Below are 17,474 nucleotides of genomic sequence, written 5' to 3' on the forward strand. Positions count from 1 at the left end.
GCATTATTCAATCTTCTATAAATTTACTTTTTTATTATATATAAGTCTAAAGCAGTTTGGAATAAATTTTGCTGTGCTACTGACTATATACACATTTTAAAAAACCCAACAGTTCCTCACACATCAGTGGGTGATCACCTCATTACTGTTTTGTTCCTTGGAAGTCCCTAAGACTGTTTCATGTCCTCCAGAATCTTTGAACAGTTTGGGCTGGAAGGGATCTTTAAAGATCATCTAGTTTCAGCCCCACTGCCACTTTGCCAGATTGCTCAAAGCTCCATACAACCTGACCTTGAACACTTCCAATGATGAGGCACCCACAAGTTCTGAGGGCAGCCTGCTCAAGGATTGTAACACTTTCAGTGTAAGAAAAAAGGTCTTACTTGTATCGCATCTAAATCTACCTCCTTTCAGTATAAAAGACTTGCTGGTAGTCCTGTCACTGCAGTTCCGGGAAAAAAAAAAAATCTTTCCCTGTCTTTCTTAGTAGTTCCTTTTAAGTATGAAAAGGCCTCAGTAAGTTTTCACCAGAGCCTTGTCTTCTCTAGGCTAAAAAGCTTCAGCCTTCTCAGCCTGTCTTCGTGGCTGAAGTGCTCCAGCTCTTCGATCATTTTTGTCTTGGACCCATTTCAACAGGTCCATAATTTTTTCTTGTGCTGGGAAATCCCAGAGCTGGACATACTACTCCTGCTGTATGAGTACTCTTGCAAAAGCAGAGTAGAGGGACAAACTCCCCTCTCTTAACCTGCTGTCCATGCTGCCTTTCATGCAGCTTAGGATGCACTTCACTTGTTGGCTTTTTGGGTTGCAAGCGCACATTGATAGCTTGTGTCCAGCTTTATCCCCTTTTCTCCCAAGTCATTCCCTGCAGGCTGCTTCAATCTATTCATCCATCAGCCTGTATAGATATTTGGGATTGTCCCTAGCCTGAAGAGAGATGTGGTACAAAATTATGGAAGAATTTTTCAGTTTTAATTTACATTCAAAAATATGATATGTATTTAAACCCTATACAAACAAAAACCATGCACGTAACTTCTGCATGTAACAATCAGAGATTAAATTTTCCTAGATTATAGTGTCTGCAAATTTTTTTCTTACAGATACAAACCTGGTGCCAGTTTTCTTTCTCCAGATTTGTAAATTCTACATACACTGGACACATTTAATCCTTGACAGCTACTACACTTATAACAGCAGACATATTTATGTCTCTTTCTGTTCATGTCTTCAGACATTATTTATAATAATGCATTTCTAACATTTTCCATATCTTTCATAAGACTTGATAGTACCACACCACTGGAAGATACAAATTTGACAGTTTGCAATAGGATCTGCACATTATTCTGACAGTAAGTACTATACACCCAGCAAAATATATTCTTTTAATATCCTTATTAAAAATCTTATGAACACTGTGACTAAATCATATATAGTAAATTCTATTTTATACATGATGGCAATGAGTCACTACATTTTTAATAAATTATATATTGCAGTAAGCAACTACTGCATTATTTTCAGTTTAATGCTTTTTAAAATCAAGTATATTACTAAAATCTGTTTCATTAACAGTTATAAAACAATTTAGAAATTTCTTAAAATCTGTGTCAAGATTTCTGTCTATTTTTGGTCCCATTGCCTGTCAATGTGTGCACTGATCTAGCTAATACATGATTGTATCTATGGCATAACAATTCTACTCAATGGCCCTTCCAGCAATATTTTTGGAAACACTGAAAAGTAATCAATACTTCTTTGTATCACCAGAAATGCATAGCAACACTGGTATACATCACTGCAAGTGGTTCTCTACTTTTTCACAAACACAGCTGCAATAGTTCTGCTAGCTCACTGTAGTTTAACAAATGAATTTCATTACAAATTAGAACAGAGAAGATGAGCAGTGTCCTCAAATGTCTTTAATCCTTTTTAATCCTTAAAACAGAATGATATGCAGGAGAATATGTGCCCATTCTTTTAAAAGCTCATACAAATGTTTGCTTTGATTCCATTCTTCAGTGCCATACCACTGAGAAACCTCTATATTTTCAGAATTGATGTACCTTTCAATACTATAATCTTCGGCTTTCAAGCTCACTATTATTTGCCTTCAGGTGCAAATTTTAAAGTGTACAGCCTTCTAAAAAACCTTTATGGCTTCAGCCAGATTCTGAAAGGCTTGTAGATCAGTCATCATCACACTGTAGATTTCTTTTCAAAATAATGTTCTTCAGTCAGAGTACACTTGTGGTTATACTCGGTTCACTTGTCAAATACAAATCTGAGGTCATCAAAAGCTTCAGGGCAACTTCAGCTATTCCAAAACTCATTTTCTACCTCTATTTTGTTGGAGAAATAGTATTTCAAGTTTAAAAATAATAGGAAACTCTAAAGATAGAGAAACAAAGGCACCACTGTTTCAGTACAGCATTGCAGCAGCTGCCTATAAGAACAAAGTCAATCATAATTGACTCATAATTTGTTCAATACCCAAGTATTTTAAAACATAAAAAATACCAAAAGGAGATAAGATATTTCACTATGAAGTTGTTATATATGCCACTGAAATCATGATTTTAGAGCTGTCATTTCAAAATACAGAGGTCTAGGAACAGATGCTAATGATTCTATTTAAGTATTTCTCTTGTAATTGATGAAACACTTAAACACTCTCATATACAAGGTTTACATTCATTATAAGTCACATGCCTGGCAACGCTGAATGACACTAGGCTCAATATTCATGTTGGCTTGAATTCCTTGGCCATATAGTAGCATGGGCTTTTATTTAATTCTAGTTTTAAGTCCCATGCTTTATTAAAATAGAAAGACAAGAGACACTTTCTTTCAAAGGCTGATTTGATATTTGAGAGGTCAGTCTGAATTTCTCATCTCCAGAGACTTTTTTATGCAGCTATAATTCATATTTATAATTAGAGCTGAGTAATTAACACTCTTTTGAGAACAGAGACTATCAAGGCAGTTGGGGAAAAGCTTTTCCCTTCCCTAAGTAAAACTAAGTTTTATCATTGACTTTGACACACAAAGTAATCCAGTTTGTTTCCTATGACCCAAAGCCCCATATATATAAATAGCCAAGGAAAAATGGAATTTTAAAAGCATAAGCATACACCAAGCTTCTCTTGGAGACTTAAAGACAAACGGAACAAGGAAAAAATAAATTAAATAAAACTAAACTCAGCTGGAAGCCTAAGCTTTGCCTGCTTTGGGTAAATTATTCAATGCTGTTAAACAGCATTGGGATAGAAGCTGACACCACAGTCATTGATAGCATGAGTTCTACAAATTACATATTTCCTCCAACTTGTCGTTAGCTAAAACTCTGCATTTACATTTACATAAATTTCAAGTGATGCCCCTGCATGCCATCACTTCCCAGAAACTTTGCCTCTTTTATCTGCTCCTAACATTTTCACACTGGTAACATGTGATTAAAAGCACTTAAGTTAGCATTTGTGTACTTCCTGTTTTCACACTAGATCATGTCTGCTGTTAAGCTTGGAGACCACTGGAACAGAAACCAGCTGAACTATGTGCCCACAAACAGTTAGCATACTGTAGTTTATGAAAAATATTGGTTTATAATGTGTGATATGATAAAGTATATCCCTTCAACCATTTCATTTTAGAACTGGTACTTAATATCCATAATCAAGTTATTTCTTTCCTAGCTTGGTAATTAAAAATTGTTATTCCATGTGGGTATTTGAACTCAAACTGTCTGATGGATTTGAACATCATAACATGAAGAAACCAAGCCTGACTGTCTGACAAAAGGAGACCAGAATGATCTCATTTCTCCATTTATACATATTTGGAAAAAAGAGGAAATGTATAAATATAGACATAATGTGGAAAAACTGCAGGTATAGTATCTTTGTGGCATGCTTTCAACACTGAGGTTGCCTAGGAGGTCTTTTGCTTTCACATGAGAAATCAGCTGAAGTCAAATAATATTATGGGTTTATGCCCTTAAAATAGAAGTGATTTCACCAGAGTGTATCACATTCTTTTCTTCCCCTAAAAAAAAAAGCAGCCAAATTTTCTATTTGCCTACTTGCATTCAGGAAAAAAAAATTCAAAATATTTAATTTTTAATGAAAATTTCACTGTCATGTAAGTTTTCAGCAGTAAAGGTACATGACACGTAACCTACTGAAAAAGCTAGAGAAAATTGAAACCATGGTGGCATGCTAAAACAACCAGTAATTTGCAAACATGAAACAGTTAAATAAAATAATTTTAAAGCTATAAACTGCTATTTGTATGACACAAATACTGAGTTTTACTCTGGAAGAAATTAGTATATCTTGAATATTTACTAGTGGCAAGGCTGACAGGAAACACACTGATTTCAACCGAAAATTTCTAGTGAATTGAAACTATTTAACAGCAATCATTACATCTACTAGCTAAGCAATAAAAAAAAGCCTACCAATATGTTCATGTTTGCACAGATGCTTTTTAATTTGTAAAAAATTAAACATTTGCTTTTTACTTCCTTTGCTATTTCTTTGTAGATTCGACATTAAAGAAAATGTCAGGTCCTCCTCTACAGATCTCTGAAAATAGTAGCTATTCTGTTTATCTGGGCTTCTTACTATTTCAGGGGGGAGGAAGAAGGAGGAGAGGGATAGAAAATGTTTCAAACAACTAAAACCATTTGCTTCTATAGTGTAATATATCATTTTGGTATGGCTTCATGCTAGAACTTAATCTATTCCTTTATAATTTTTTTCCACTGTGTTTTGTTCATTTAAAAAAAATCAACAAAACACATCCTAAATTTTGTAAAGGAGAGGTGGCAGAGTAGGGAAGCCCACATTTATTTATTATACCTCATGCTTTATCACAAAATGGATTTTAAAAATCGGCTCAAATTTTTATTTTTTTTAAGCTACTCCTTATAAAGGCTCAATATCAAAAAATTATTTACAAAGCTCACCCTTGCTCTGGTAACTCTCTGGCTTGAATGATGGAGCGAGTTGAACAAAGGTGTCCTTAATCTATCAAATAGGACAGCTATGAAGCTGGTATTGACTGCTGAAGAGCAGCACTGACAGTCCCTAAAATTTCAAAAGGCAAAACTGACCTGCATCAATTGCTTACATACTCCCAGGTGTGAAAAATTCACTATGCTTTTACAGAAATTAACAGCAAGGCAGATGGTGTAACTGTCTACTGTCAGGTATAGAGCAAGTGGTAATGGAAAGAAATGAAAGGTAAGGATGAAGTAGGGTTGGGAGGAGGAAAGAAGAGGCAGGAATTCCTTCAGAAAGAATACATTTGCATATAATCCCTGGGATTCCCCTGAGGAAAAATATTCAGTGCCAGTGGGTATGAGAGCTTGTTATTCTGTAGCATCACAGTAAGGAACCGAAGATTAATTTAGAGATCATGTTTGAATTGAGAATAATGTGGCATATATACACAAGGCTAGAACATACACAAAAGGCTATTGGCAGCCAACCTCTTTAGCAAAGTAGGAACCCCACTTTTTAGTTTCAGGAAACAACAAATATGTTACAAGAAGTATCTGATAGAGTGTTTTAAAGAAAATAAAAGTATCCATACAATTCCATTATGTATATGTACATGTACATGTATATATACATGAATATGTACACATATTAATTTTTATTTTTAAAATACAGAGTAACATCATATAATTCTGGAAACTTAGTTTAGATAGGGTACTCACTCTGAAACTGAACTAAGTAAAATCATCAGATGCAGTAATTTACTTGCAACAAAAGTAAAAATATTAAAAACAGATGCTCTGCTGGTGTTTTTAGGGCAGATTTCTTCTGCTCCTTTACCCAAGAAGCAACATTTTATTGGTCTATTGGCATTACATCATCACAGAGCCTTTTGAAATGGTAAAACTGACTACTCCCCTTAAATTAATATAAATGTAGCTATTTCATTATAAATTTAATGTCAGAAATTAAATCTTGGAATAATAAGGTTTAATGAGTCAACCAGGATTCTGGTGCTTCCTTCCCTTACAGAAAGGCTGTCTTCTACCTGCCACAGTATTGCATTTGTGACTCTTCTAAAGTATCCTGCCTCTCATTTCTACTGTATTCAGCTAAGTTCCTTCTTCACAACACTCATTCCACGCAAACCCTTCTTTAAGAAACAGATTTAAGGAAGGCAAGTACTCTATTTCTAAACATTGATATATTTGCAAGACACCATAGGCTTATATACAGCTTTATACAATATAAGCGGTTCAATGTAATTTTATATTGAAGTAGACATCAAGAACTGAAAAAGCAGTAAGGACTAAAAGCAATATTCCATCCACTGAAAGAAAGAATAGAAGAAAATCTACGAATTCCTCAACTGTTTATATTCAGCAGAAAAAACCTAGGTTTGTAAATCACGTAATTTTGAGAACATTGGTCCACACCTTCATAATAATTTAAAATTAATTCAAACCTTTTCCAAAATGTTCCCATTTGTCTTACAGTGTTTAAGTCATGGACAGTCCATAGAATACATTTCAACATCTGATGAATGAACAAACAAACAAATTAATTAATTAATTAATTAATTAATTAATTTAAATCCAGTTGGTGGCCAGTCACGAGTGGTGTTCCCCAAGAATCAGGACCATCTCTCTTTAATACCTTTATGACCTGGCCAAGGTAATCAAGCGCAGCCTCAGCCAGTTTACAGACAGCACCAAGCAGTGTGGGAGCGTTGATCTGCTGGAGGGCAGGCAGGCTCTGCAGAGGGATCTGGACAGGCTGGATCATGGGCCAAGGCCGTGCTGTGAGGTTCAACAAGGCCCAGAGCTGGGTCCTGCCCTTGCATTAACCAGATGGCCAAGAACGCCAATGACATCCTGGCCTGTACCAACAACAGTGTAGCCTGAAGGACTGGGCCAGGGATTTTCTCCCTGTCCACAGCACTGCCGAAGCCACACCTTGAAGCCTGTGATCCAAGAAGTTTACTGAGGTACTCAAGCATACATCTAGAGAAGTGCAGCAAATCTGGGAAAGGGCCTGGCGTACAAGTCCTGTGAGTACTCACTGAGAGGGCTGGGGTTGTTTAGCCTGGAGAAAAGTAGGCTCAGAAGGAACCTTACCACTCTCTGCAACTGCCTGAAATGAGGGTGTGGTAGCCTCTTCTGCCAAGTAAAAAGCAGTAGGACAAGACATAATGGCCTCAAACTGTCCCAAATAGCAGAGGTTAAGTTCAATAGCAGGAGAAATTTCTTCCCTGAAAGGGTGGTTAAGCTTTGGAACAGCCTCCCTAGGGAAGCTGGATGATGTCACCGTCCCTGGAAGGGTTCAGAAAATGAGCAGATATGGCAGACTGAGATAAGGTGTCCCCAATGAGCTTTGTGTTATTAAGTCAAAGGTTGGACTTGATGATCTTGGAGGTCATTTCCAACAACGTTTCCATGATTTCTGTGTTTTCAGCTCTTGAATTAACAATTTTCAAGTTGCCTTATGTTTTTATGTTATACATAAACAATCTTCACATATGTCTTTTAAATTATTTTCTAAAGGATATGAGAAAACCAAGTATTTTAAAATTCTGAACAAAAATTAAAAACAGATTACCACTTGAAGGATAGGCTATAAATTTTAAACCACTCCAAGCCACATTGTCACAGTTAAATACACAGCTACAAAAGAAAAAAAATAATGAATGGAATAAAATGAAATTAAAGTATAAATAGAGTGAAAATATTAATAGTTCAAAATAAGTGAATTCAAAGTAAGATAGACCACTGGAAACCATGTGGGGTGATCCAGAAAACTTACACTTTCTCTAAGACTTTGAGTGTGCCGCTAATCACTTTCTTTCTATCTGACAACAGCACAGTCATGTACACACTGACAGATTAAGTAATTATTGTATAACATAGCAAAAAAACACATTCTGCACTTGTGCATATCCTCTTCTTGAGTACCTCAGTATTCCTGAATGACATTGTTTAATGTGTGATTTATTGCATTATATTTTTCAATACCTGATGGTAGAGACCATGTAACAAACAGTTCATGCATCCTTTCACCTTCATGAACAGTCAAGGCAAAAATCACTAATAAAAATACCTCAAAAATATGTACTGCGTAGTGTTCCCTGTTTTTTTGGGTTTCATCACCAATACAACTCCAAAAATGAAACTTTCACAGTTGATACTGGTCAAGTTTATTATTTTTCTCTTGGGGAAGAAGAGGTTTGAATTACATTTAATAGAATACCAAAGACTGCTACCACTGTTAATGAACTGCCATTATGTTTCAAAAGGCCCATCTTGGTAAAACCCTGGATATCTTATTTCTTACCTTAAACATAACTTACAGCTCTTTACACGGCAATAACCATCACAATTCAGATTTTTAATACATTTCAAATATTGGAACACCTTAATAGCAATGCAAATATGGAGCATATATTAATATACTACTCACCAATTTTAATCTTTGCAAAGGTATTCTGCTAGTGTCTATCGGAGTACGCTCTGTGACATTACCAAATCTGACTTCTGGGATGGCAATTGCACATATTACATGTGCCCACCTGTGAAAAGTGGCAAGTCAAAAATACCACCAAAAAAACTCATAGAAATACAAATGCTTAAGCTGTTCCTTTCTGTGTATTTGGCTTTTCCTTTTGGTTTGGCTTGGTTTTTTTAAAGGTACCCTTCTGTAATTACTTCCTTATTAGGCTTTCTTAAGCTTCATTAACACATTTTAACAAATCTTGCAACACTACCACTTCGTGTCAACTGAATTTCAGACTGAAATTTTAGTGCAACTATTTTTACACATAGTTTACTTTTTATTTAAGTAAGAAGTTTTTGCAGGTGCATGATTCAGGGACATACATAAACACCACACTATTTGCTTCATGTGTAATTTATTGTTTCAGCATTTATTACTCATTATTAGCATTACTCAGACCTGAGAAACCATTCTTACACAACAAATGTGATTACAATCAATGTATCTATCAAAATGCAAAATTAAATGTAAACTCTATCAAGGCCTTCTGTCTATAGACACAATGGCATCCAAGCAGCAAAGTGATCCAGCCACCAGTACAATGCCCAACATAAGCTGGAATTCCTTTAGTAGCAAATGCACCTGCTAGTACCTAGGACCAGCGTTAAATTTAAGACTTCAATGCAACATCAGGAGGTTTATCAGATGATAAAACATGCTTCGTATATGCATCAGAAAGCACTCCAAATCTTGATACATGAATCTCAAAATAAGAAAAGCTAAGAGAAACTTTAAAAAGTTTGAAATTAATGTTGAAACTGTTATTTCATGAAGCAGAAGAGAAGTTAATGACACTTCTATTAAAAAACAGCAGACTTCTGAGGCTACCTCAAAAATATTTTTGGGGTAGACAAGAAGTAGATCTGAATAAAGGAAAATATTTCCATTTTTTGATTCATATTTGCCTTATTCCCTGTCATTTAGTGTATGTCTGTTTTCATTACCCCATTTACTGTATTTCTGTAAGCTCTGAATGCTTGCCCCACACCACTTCTTGTACATTTTGAAGAAACACACATTACACGAGCATTTTAACAGATTAACAGGAACAGAACAGGCTGAATCTGAAGGAGATGGAGGGTGATGCAGAAAACAGAAATAATTTCTCTTTCCTACACTGGAGCAGCAATATTTCAATAAGCCATCTTTGACAAAAACATGTGTCAAAGTATAATATGACACACAGGGACAATTACAACTTTAAAGTTGTATTGGTCAAAGTGTGAAATAAGAGCTGTACATAAAGATGATGTATCAATTAGCAAGTTATACAGTTCAACCCAAATAAAAACAGATAAAGCTTGCAGATCAATCCTTTTATTATACTGACAGTTTGTTCCTGTTTTAACTTAGAGAAAAGAGTCTCGTTTTGAGACTTTTTAAAACATTTTTTGTAACAGCCATTTTCCTTTCATTGTGACCTGCCCACCTGCTAAACCACATTGTCTTATCATCTAAGCTTAATGAGACAGAAATGCAATAAATAAAAAGCCTCTTCAATCAACCTTCAACTAAATATTTATCCTCTGATGTCTCTCAACCTAACAGACTCAAAACAATTGCTGTTCTCTGCAGAAAAGAAGGACTCTCAGCCTTCCTATATGGCAAACTGCTTACTGCATGCACTCATACCAGTCTGATCCATTAGCTTCTAAAAGTATGACACGCTCTTCCTCTATCTCTAATTAGTATGTACAGAGTAAAGAAAGAGCAAAGGAAAGTCACATGAGAGATTTTACAGCTGTTGGAGAAAAAAGATAAAATTGTAACATACTTTCTGAAAACTTAAAATTTTGAAATGACAGCTAATGCTGAAAGACAGATTTAAAACTCCACATTGTGTACCTATAAGGTGTTATGGAAACAAAAAACAGAGTTCAACTGCTTTTAAAGAAATCCCATTTTATAAATCTGTAAAACTAACCTACAGAGTGAGAGAATCTTATATATAATTATACAAGAAAAGTGATTTTATGCAGACCTCTGTGGACTTCCCTCATAATATAACTTATGAGACATTTCAAAAGAATTTAAATTGATATACAGAAAAGGATATATATATTTTTTAAGATGCAGCCTGGAAGCTACCAACAGCAAATATCAAAAGGGCATGATAAATTCTACTGAGATAGTATTTTTGTAATTCTCTTTTTATTTAGCAAGTAAACTAAGTAACAAATTTCAGGGAATTTAAAACAGAACTAAGAATCAGCTGAGACTTTTCATGCACTGGCAAAAATGTCCATTAAAATGGTTACAATAATAATGTTTTCTGAAGGCAAAATATGGCCCGGGTTAAACAAAAAACCTTCTAACTGGATTAGTTACAAGAGTTCTGAAATCAAATGCAAACCCCTGATAAATAAATTCTTTCCTGGAAAGTGAAAGGATGTCATACCTAGATCATGTCTTACCATTGCATTCCAAAGGATGAAAGAAAGAGGTCTACACGATATTGCTACGCTACTATGATAAGCCACTTAATTATGAATTGCATTACGAATTATAAAATGCATGAAGACTATTCTACTATTGGGCTTGAAAAATCATTAAGCTGCAATATTTCCACTTTAGCTGTCAGGGTTTCTTGCTATAGGGTTCTGTCACCCATATACAGTAACAGAATGGTGTCAGCAACAAAACTATTTTTGACAAATTATTTTTGAAAAAAAAACTTCAGAACTGAAAATTATTTCAATATTATTAAAATTAATTCATTTAAAATACTGGGTTTAGAAGTTCATAAGTATTGTATAATTTTCAGGAGCAAAGAAAATACACTTTGCTGTTTGATAAGACTTGCCCATGCAAACAATGATAAATGAGCTCTCATTTACTTTCTTTGCACAAAGACCAGCAGATTAAAATTCGGAACAAGCAAGCGTGTGCAAATACTAAAATAAATGTAACTTTTACTATCTAACTATTTAACAAAATGCCAGTGCCACATTTCAAAAGAAGTAATTTTAATTCTGCAACAATTCAGCTTAAAGGGACACTGTCAAGTAATTAGGCTTGCAAATGCTTTGCACATGAGAATGGACTGAAAATAAAGTTTAAAACAGGCACATACAGTTCTGAAGAATATATTACTTACTTTTTGTCAGTAGTTTGCTTTAATGCACCACCTCTCAAATTGCAGAGACAACATTCCTAATAGTAAAAATAGAGTAGAAAAAAGCGAGCTTTAATGATGGTTTACGAATCAGTTCTATTCATCTGATCCTGAGAATAAAAAATTGCTAATACAATTAATTACTGGATTACAAACTTCCAGTTATAAGCATAGCACTTCCTTACAGGGGAAGAAAAGAATACATTAACAAAAAGAGAAGCAACAACTCATACAACCTAAAGAAAAAGGTATTTGAGTATTACTTACAGACAAAGAGATAGAATCACTTTGAAATGTAATTTAAAAAACCAAACAAAAACAACACCAAAAAACCAAACAAAAAAATCCCCAACACTTTTAATCAGTACTGCCATAGAAAGGCTGGAAACTGCCGTACATTTTACAAAGGTAAAACTAAGTACTATGGCACATAATTAGTTTAATAGAATTTACTGAGAAATCAACCCCTAAGCTATTGATCTAGCTCAAATTCTTTTTTTTCTTCTTTTTCCTGCAGTATACCTTCACTGCTTTGATCTTCAGTACAACTCCATCTCTTTCAAGGCACTCAGCAAGGTGTTCAGTGGTCCCCAGATAACATGGCATGGTACTGCATCATCTTCAATCTGATTCACCTCAGAATCTTGCTTATAAATAGCAGAGGGAAAACATGTTTCTTCAGCTCTTTCTTTGACTGATTTTGTCACCCTCAATATCATATATTTTCACCAGTGTTATCTATCTTTATAAACACAGCTTGGTCACTATCATAGTGAGATACTAAAAAACTGGGTTCAATATGTTGATTTTATATATGAAAATTGGAGATGCAAGATAAAAACATTAAAAACGGATGGGCATACATCTCCATGACTGTATGAGAGTAACAAAATAAATAACCTAAGCAGCACTGAAAATTATACCTAAAATGCAACAGCCATTCTGGAAGAGACAAATACCACAATCTCCTAAAGAAGGAACCATGCAGGACTTTGTGCAGATCTGATCCCAAATCATTTGCAGTTGTCAGGATAACACAAAATGTTACTGTATTCACATGTCACTGTGCCCAAAATTTGTTAATATCTCTTTAAGAACTTGCAGCCAGAAAATGGAAAATGTGGGGAGGACATTGCCAAGGTCCCTTAAATGCTGGAGCCAGGAAGCAGGCAGCTCACTGCTGGCAGCCTTTGCTGAAGGCAGAGGCTCCTCTTCTAAGGAGGTTACCCTTGGTTTTGGTTTGTTGGTTTTTTTCTGGGTTTGCAATGGTAGGCATTCGGAAAAACATCACTTTGCAATAAAAACAGTTTTGGAGTAATCTCTGTACACCTGTCCCAGGGACCAGGTCACCCTACACAAACAGACCAACTCTTCTCCCGTCCTCAACACTTGTGCAGTGTGGTGGGCATCAGCACCAACACCAGCAGAGCCCAGGAGGCAGCAGGAGGATGCAGCAGGTGGCGGCTTATCTTCCACTAGAGCAGCTCCAAAAGTTCCTGCTTCACCAGGAAGATTCTTTCTGTCCACAACCTTTCTTTCCCTTTGTCTCCCAGATGGTGTGGTCGATGGAACACACCATTGTGGGGGTAGAGAGCTGATGCCATTCTCCCTGTGTCTTTCAAGCCACATGGGCACCCTGGCAGGCACCATCTTGTAAATGCTATTTCCACCACTTTGGGCCTCTCTTTGTTCCCCAGGGCTTCGTGAGATTTAGCAATTTTATATCTACGGATTATTTACTGTTTGGATTTTTTTTGCTTGTTCCTGTTCTGCTTCTTAGCAAAATTTTTTACTTATATCTACTTGCATTTGTTCCTTATGGCTGAAACAGAGAAGAGGTAACTCATTTTAAAATGTACACCTCTTTGAAGTGTCTTAAACCAAGACATTAGTTCTTCAGACCATGAACTTTCACAATTTAGACAAAAACAACATCTGCACACCGGGAAAAGAGCATGCGTCTAGCTCATCAGAAATCTTTGCAGGGAAAAGCCTTCATTCTCTACTTTTAAATGTGAATATTCAGGGGATCCATCATAAATTCTTTTTAGTCTGAGCATCCTCTTAACACTGGCCACAAAAATACTTTAATTCTGCTTTTCAAAATAAAGAGGGCATTTGCTCCTATTTTAAGAGCTATTCTGATTTTATTTCAAAATTTGTTACCTGAAAAATGTAACATTTTTCTGCTTCTAATGGGTATTTTTCACTTTTATGGAAAACTTTAATTAAATCATCTGCTATGTAACTTACTAATGCAACTAGACTGAGAATGCAAGGCCTTAAAGAAATTTCACAAATAAATTTTACAAATAAATTAAGCTAAAATAGCACAGGAATAGACAAAAGTTGTATCTTTACCTACTAACTACAGAGCTTTGACATTAGTTTAGAAATACAAAGAAAAAAAAAGATATAAAAAGAAATAAGAAAAAATATATATATAAATTAAAATAAAAATTAAAGGGAGGAGAGCAGCCCAAACAAAAGAGAAGGAGGCTCTAAATACCCTCATTACAAGCTACAAAAAGATTACCCTTATGCAGGACCTATAGGAACCAAATATTATGTCCTCTTAAAAAACACCTATATGTATCTCAGGTGAGCAGAAAGTGTTAAGTGGGTACTTGTTCACTGTCCGCAGGACACAGACTATAAGCAATTAGATCCCTAAGAACTAGTAAATTTCACCAATGTTCATAGCAAACCTGTGTGGGTAGGAACACAGGTTTAAAGCCCATTAAAACTATTTTGTTAATTATGTCTGAACTGCAATATATTGTCCTATATTGAGGCAACATGGCTACTAGTTTGACTACTACAATTAATGAAAACTCAGAGGACCTGACATTTACAAAGACTAATATTCCTAATAAATGTGTATGTGCCATGGGTGGCAGTGAAATAACTTCTGAACTAGTAATTACTACCCATATGATTATTCATGAAGGACGTAGACCTGCTGAGGTAGTCCAGCACTACAAAAGTACCACTGATGAAGAAAAGCTGAAAGAGTTGTTCAGCCTGGAGAAGAGTAGAAAAGGCTCTGGGGAGACCTCATTGTGGTCTGGCAATACTTAAAGGGGGCTTATAAAAAATGGGGGAAAATAATTTAGAAAGAGAAATGGTTTTAAATATAGATGTGACAGTAGGAAAAAGTTTTTTACAATAAGGGTAGTGAAACACTGGATTGCCCAGACAGGGAGTGGATGCTCCGTCCCTGGAAACATTCAAGGTCAGGTCATACAGGACTCTGAACAAACTGATCTAATTGAGAATGTCCCTGCTTATGGCAGGGAATTTGGACTAGACAATCTTTAAAGGTCCCTTCCAACACAACCTCTTCTATGATTCTGTGGTTCTGTGCTTTCACAGGGAAAGAGTGTCTCTGTGCATCCCTGTGTGCCCCCTGTCAGCCTGTATGTGAAAATCAGGAGAATGTATTTCATTATAAAGCATCACCTTAGAAGGTATCCAATATCTCATTCATTATTACTTTGCAAATCCTTTAAACGAGTAATTTTGTCATTTGTATTTGCATTAAAAGTAATTTCATAAGCATATTATTTTATACATATCTAAATTAAATCTTAGACCATTTTAAATTGCTCATCTCCTTAAAAAATCTCCATAACATTAGAATTACAAGAAGGCTTTCTCTCTTCCAGTAGCTGTATGAAGTAAAATATCTCCATATAATTCACAAGTTTTATGCCGTAACATACTCTTAATCTTTCAGCTTTTTTGCGTAAATGATGCATTTTTTTCATAACAATATTTATCATATTCACTGTTTCTCGACTAAATGTTTCCCTTTGCTTTCAAGGAAACATCTTTGCAACCAGCAACCCTAATCTCACTTCTCTGCTTCAATCACTTCAAGAAATTGCTGGAAAAACCTCAAGTCAGTGTGAACTGACCATGCTTCCTTTGGTACATACATTCAAAAGATGGATCACCTTTTTTGGAAGGGTATGTTGCTACTCAGGCATAGCTGCATATTAATTATTGTTGCATGAATAAATATAACACAAAACCCAAGCCTGTTCACACTCACTTATATTTTCAAATGAATATGTTTGCTTATCTTTGAGCATTTTTTAGTGTCTGCCAAAACTCAGGCATATTTACAGTAACGCTTACGACAAGCAGTTTTCACACTTCCATATTCCCATACTTACTTCATCAGCAATAGCTGTTTCCATAGGAGACAGGAAGCTGTCTGACACAGCAAGGCAGTAGAATTCAACCAAGCCATAGCAGAGAGACATATATTAAGCCATTTAACAGTTATTTTTATTGAAAACTATGACTATGCACCACACAATCCCCTTTCTTGTTAAACTGCTTTACTCTCCTTTACTAAGGCCCTGTAAATTACAATAGCATCTCCAAAGAATTACGCTTATCCACTTAAATGAAAAAGAAATTTAAGCTTATGTCAGTGGAAGACAGGGTAAAATAAAATATATGTTACTCTTAATGAATTGTGCCTGACACATTTTCAAAAATTTCCTCTTAAAATGTAGTTTCTATAAGCAGCCTAATAATCTCTTCCAGCTCTTTGGCATCCACGCCATTCGGGAGCTTTTATTAAAATTAGCAAGTAGACTCCCTGCTTAAGCCTTTTCCTTTTTACTTTATGCATGATAAACATTAAAAAACTCAGATTATCCCTTTATTTTTTTGACATTTTCCACCTATAGACCCTTACGTCAGTTGAACAACCACAATTTTTCCACCTAACTGACTTCATCTGTGGCCACGTTCTCCCTTCTGAAAAGCAATGATCTTCAGTGATGTCAGGCAAAATATGTTTCATTTTTATCCCACATCTGGGGAGATGTGCTTACACAGTCATGACTTGCGTAGTACATGGACAATAATCCTCAGGATCTTTTCTACAGCAGCAACTGACATCACTGTTCTGCAATCCTTTGTCTGTATTCTAGCTTCAGTATCTTGCACTTTTCTCTAATTACTCTTGTTTTCCAGGTAATCTCAATAGCATTATTAAGCATTATTAAAATCTTGTTCATTTCCAGTGCCCTTACTTTATAAGCCTCACTAAAAATAAGCTGAAAGTTTGTCTTCAGCTAACATCTGCAGCAGCTTCTGCAAAAGGGATATAACTACGCAGGCTGTGGCTGGTCCAGCCAGTTAAAAGGTTGTGTAATGTTTGACAGATGCAACTGAAAAAATGAGGCTTGGAAAAGGGCCTGACTAGATACTTCAGTAAGAAGGTAGCTGCTATCGAAGGAAACTAGCAGTAGATTCAAAACAAACAAACAAAAAACCAGAAAGATACTTCACAGAGTATGTGTCTGTTTGCCAGATGTGGGTGCTAAAATTTTACACTAGTTGAGAAAGAAGCTGCTTAAGTTCATGAAAAAGAAATCCAACAATGGTTACTTTTTACTAAGGAAATAGAAAAATACTGCCTTTGGCTAAAACAATTTCTTATTTCCACATTGTAGGAGATTGAGAAAGCATTAGGAGTGCCTGTTCAAGACACATATTCTTCATTGGGTATTAATTTCGTGCTGTGAAAGAGAGAATACCAGACTAGAACAGAGTTCAGCTTAATTCTTATGGCACATCTTACTGTTCTACATAACCTGCAGATTTAACCCTTCACATGCAGAAACAATACCTAGATATTAAGGAAAATCTGAATGCTTGGCACTAAGCACACATTGAAATATATATTACATATAATATACATTTAATTTTCCCAGTCTGTGATCCCAAAAAGCAAAAAATCATGCAACTTTACTAATATAGTCTTATAATTCATTTAATAA

General features: G+C 35.4%; 1 protein-coding gene across 4 annotated transcripts in view; it reads right to left on the reverse strand.

The window, feature by feature from the left end:
- Positions 1-17,474, reverse strand: part of KDM4C (lysine demethylase 4C) — a 258,313-nt gene that overhangs the window by 74,569 nt on the left and 166,270 nt on the right. For 3 of the 4 annotated variants that reach the window (XM_058827573.1, XM_058827574.1, XM_058827576.1), the window contains 2 exons: positions 11,653-11,708; positions 8,463-8,571 (listed from right to left, as the gene is read on the reverse strand). The exons of the other annotated variant lie outside the window; for it this stretch is intronic. In XM_058827573.1, coding sequence (XP_058683556.1) covers positions 8,463-8,571; positions 11,653-11,708 — 165 coding nt within the window. The remainder of the gene's footprint in view (positions 1-8,462; positions 8,572-11,652; positions 11,709-17,474) is intronic. 4 annotated transcript variants of the gene reach the window in all.

This window comes from Poecile atricapillus, chromosome Z (assembly GCF_030490865.1).
Source record: "Poecile atricapillus isolate bPoeAtr1 chromosome Z, bPoeAtr1.hap1, whole genome shotgun sequence".
Taxonomy (NCBI): domain Eukaryota; kingdom Metazoa; phylum Chordata; class Aves; order Passeriformes; family Paridae; genus Poecile; species Poecile atricapillus.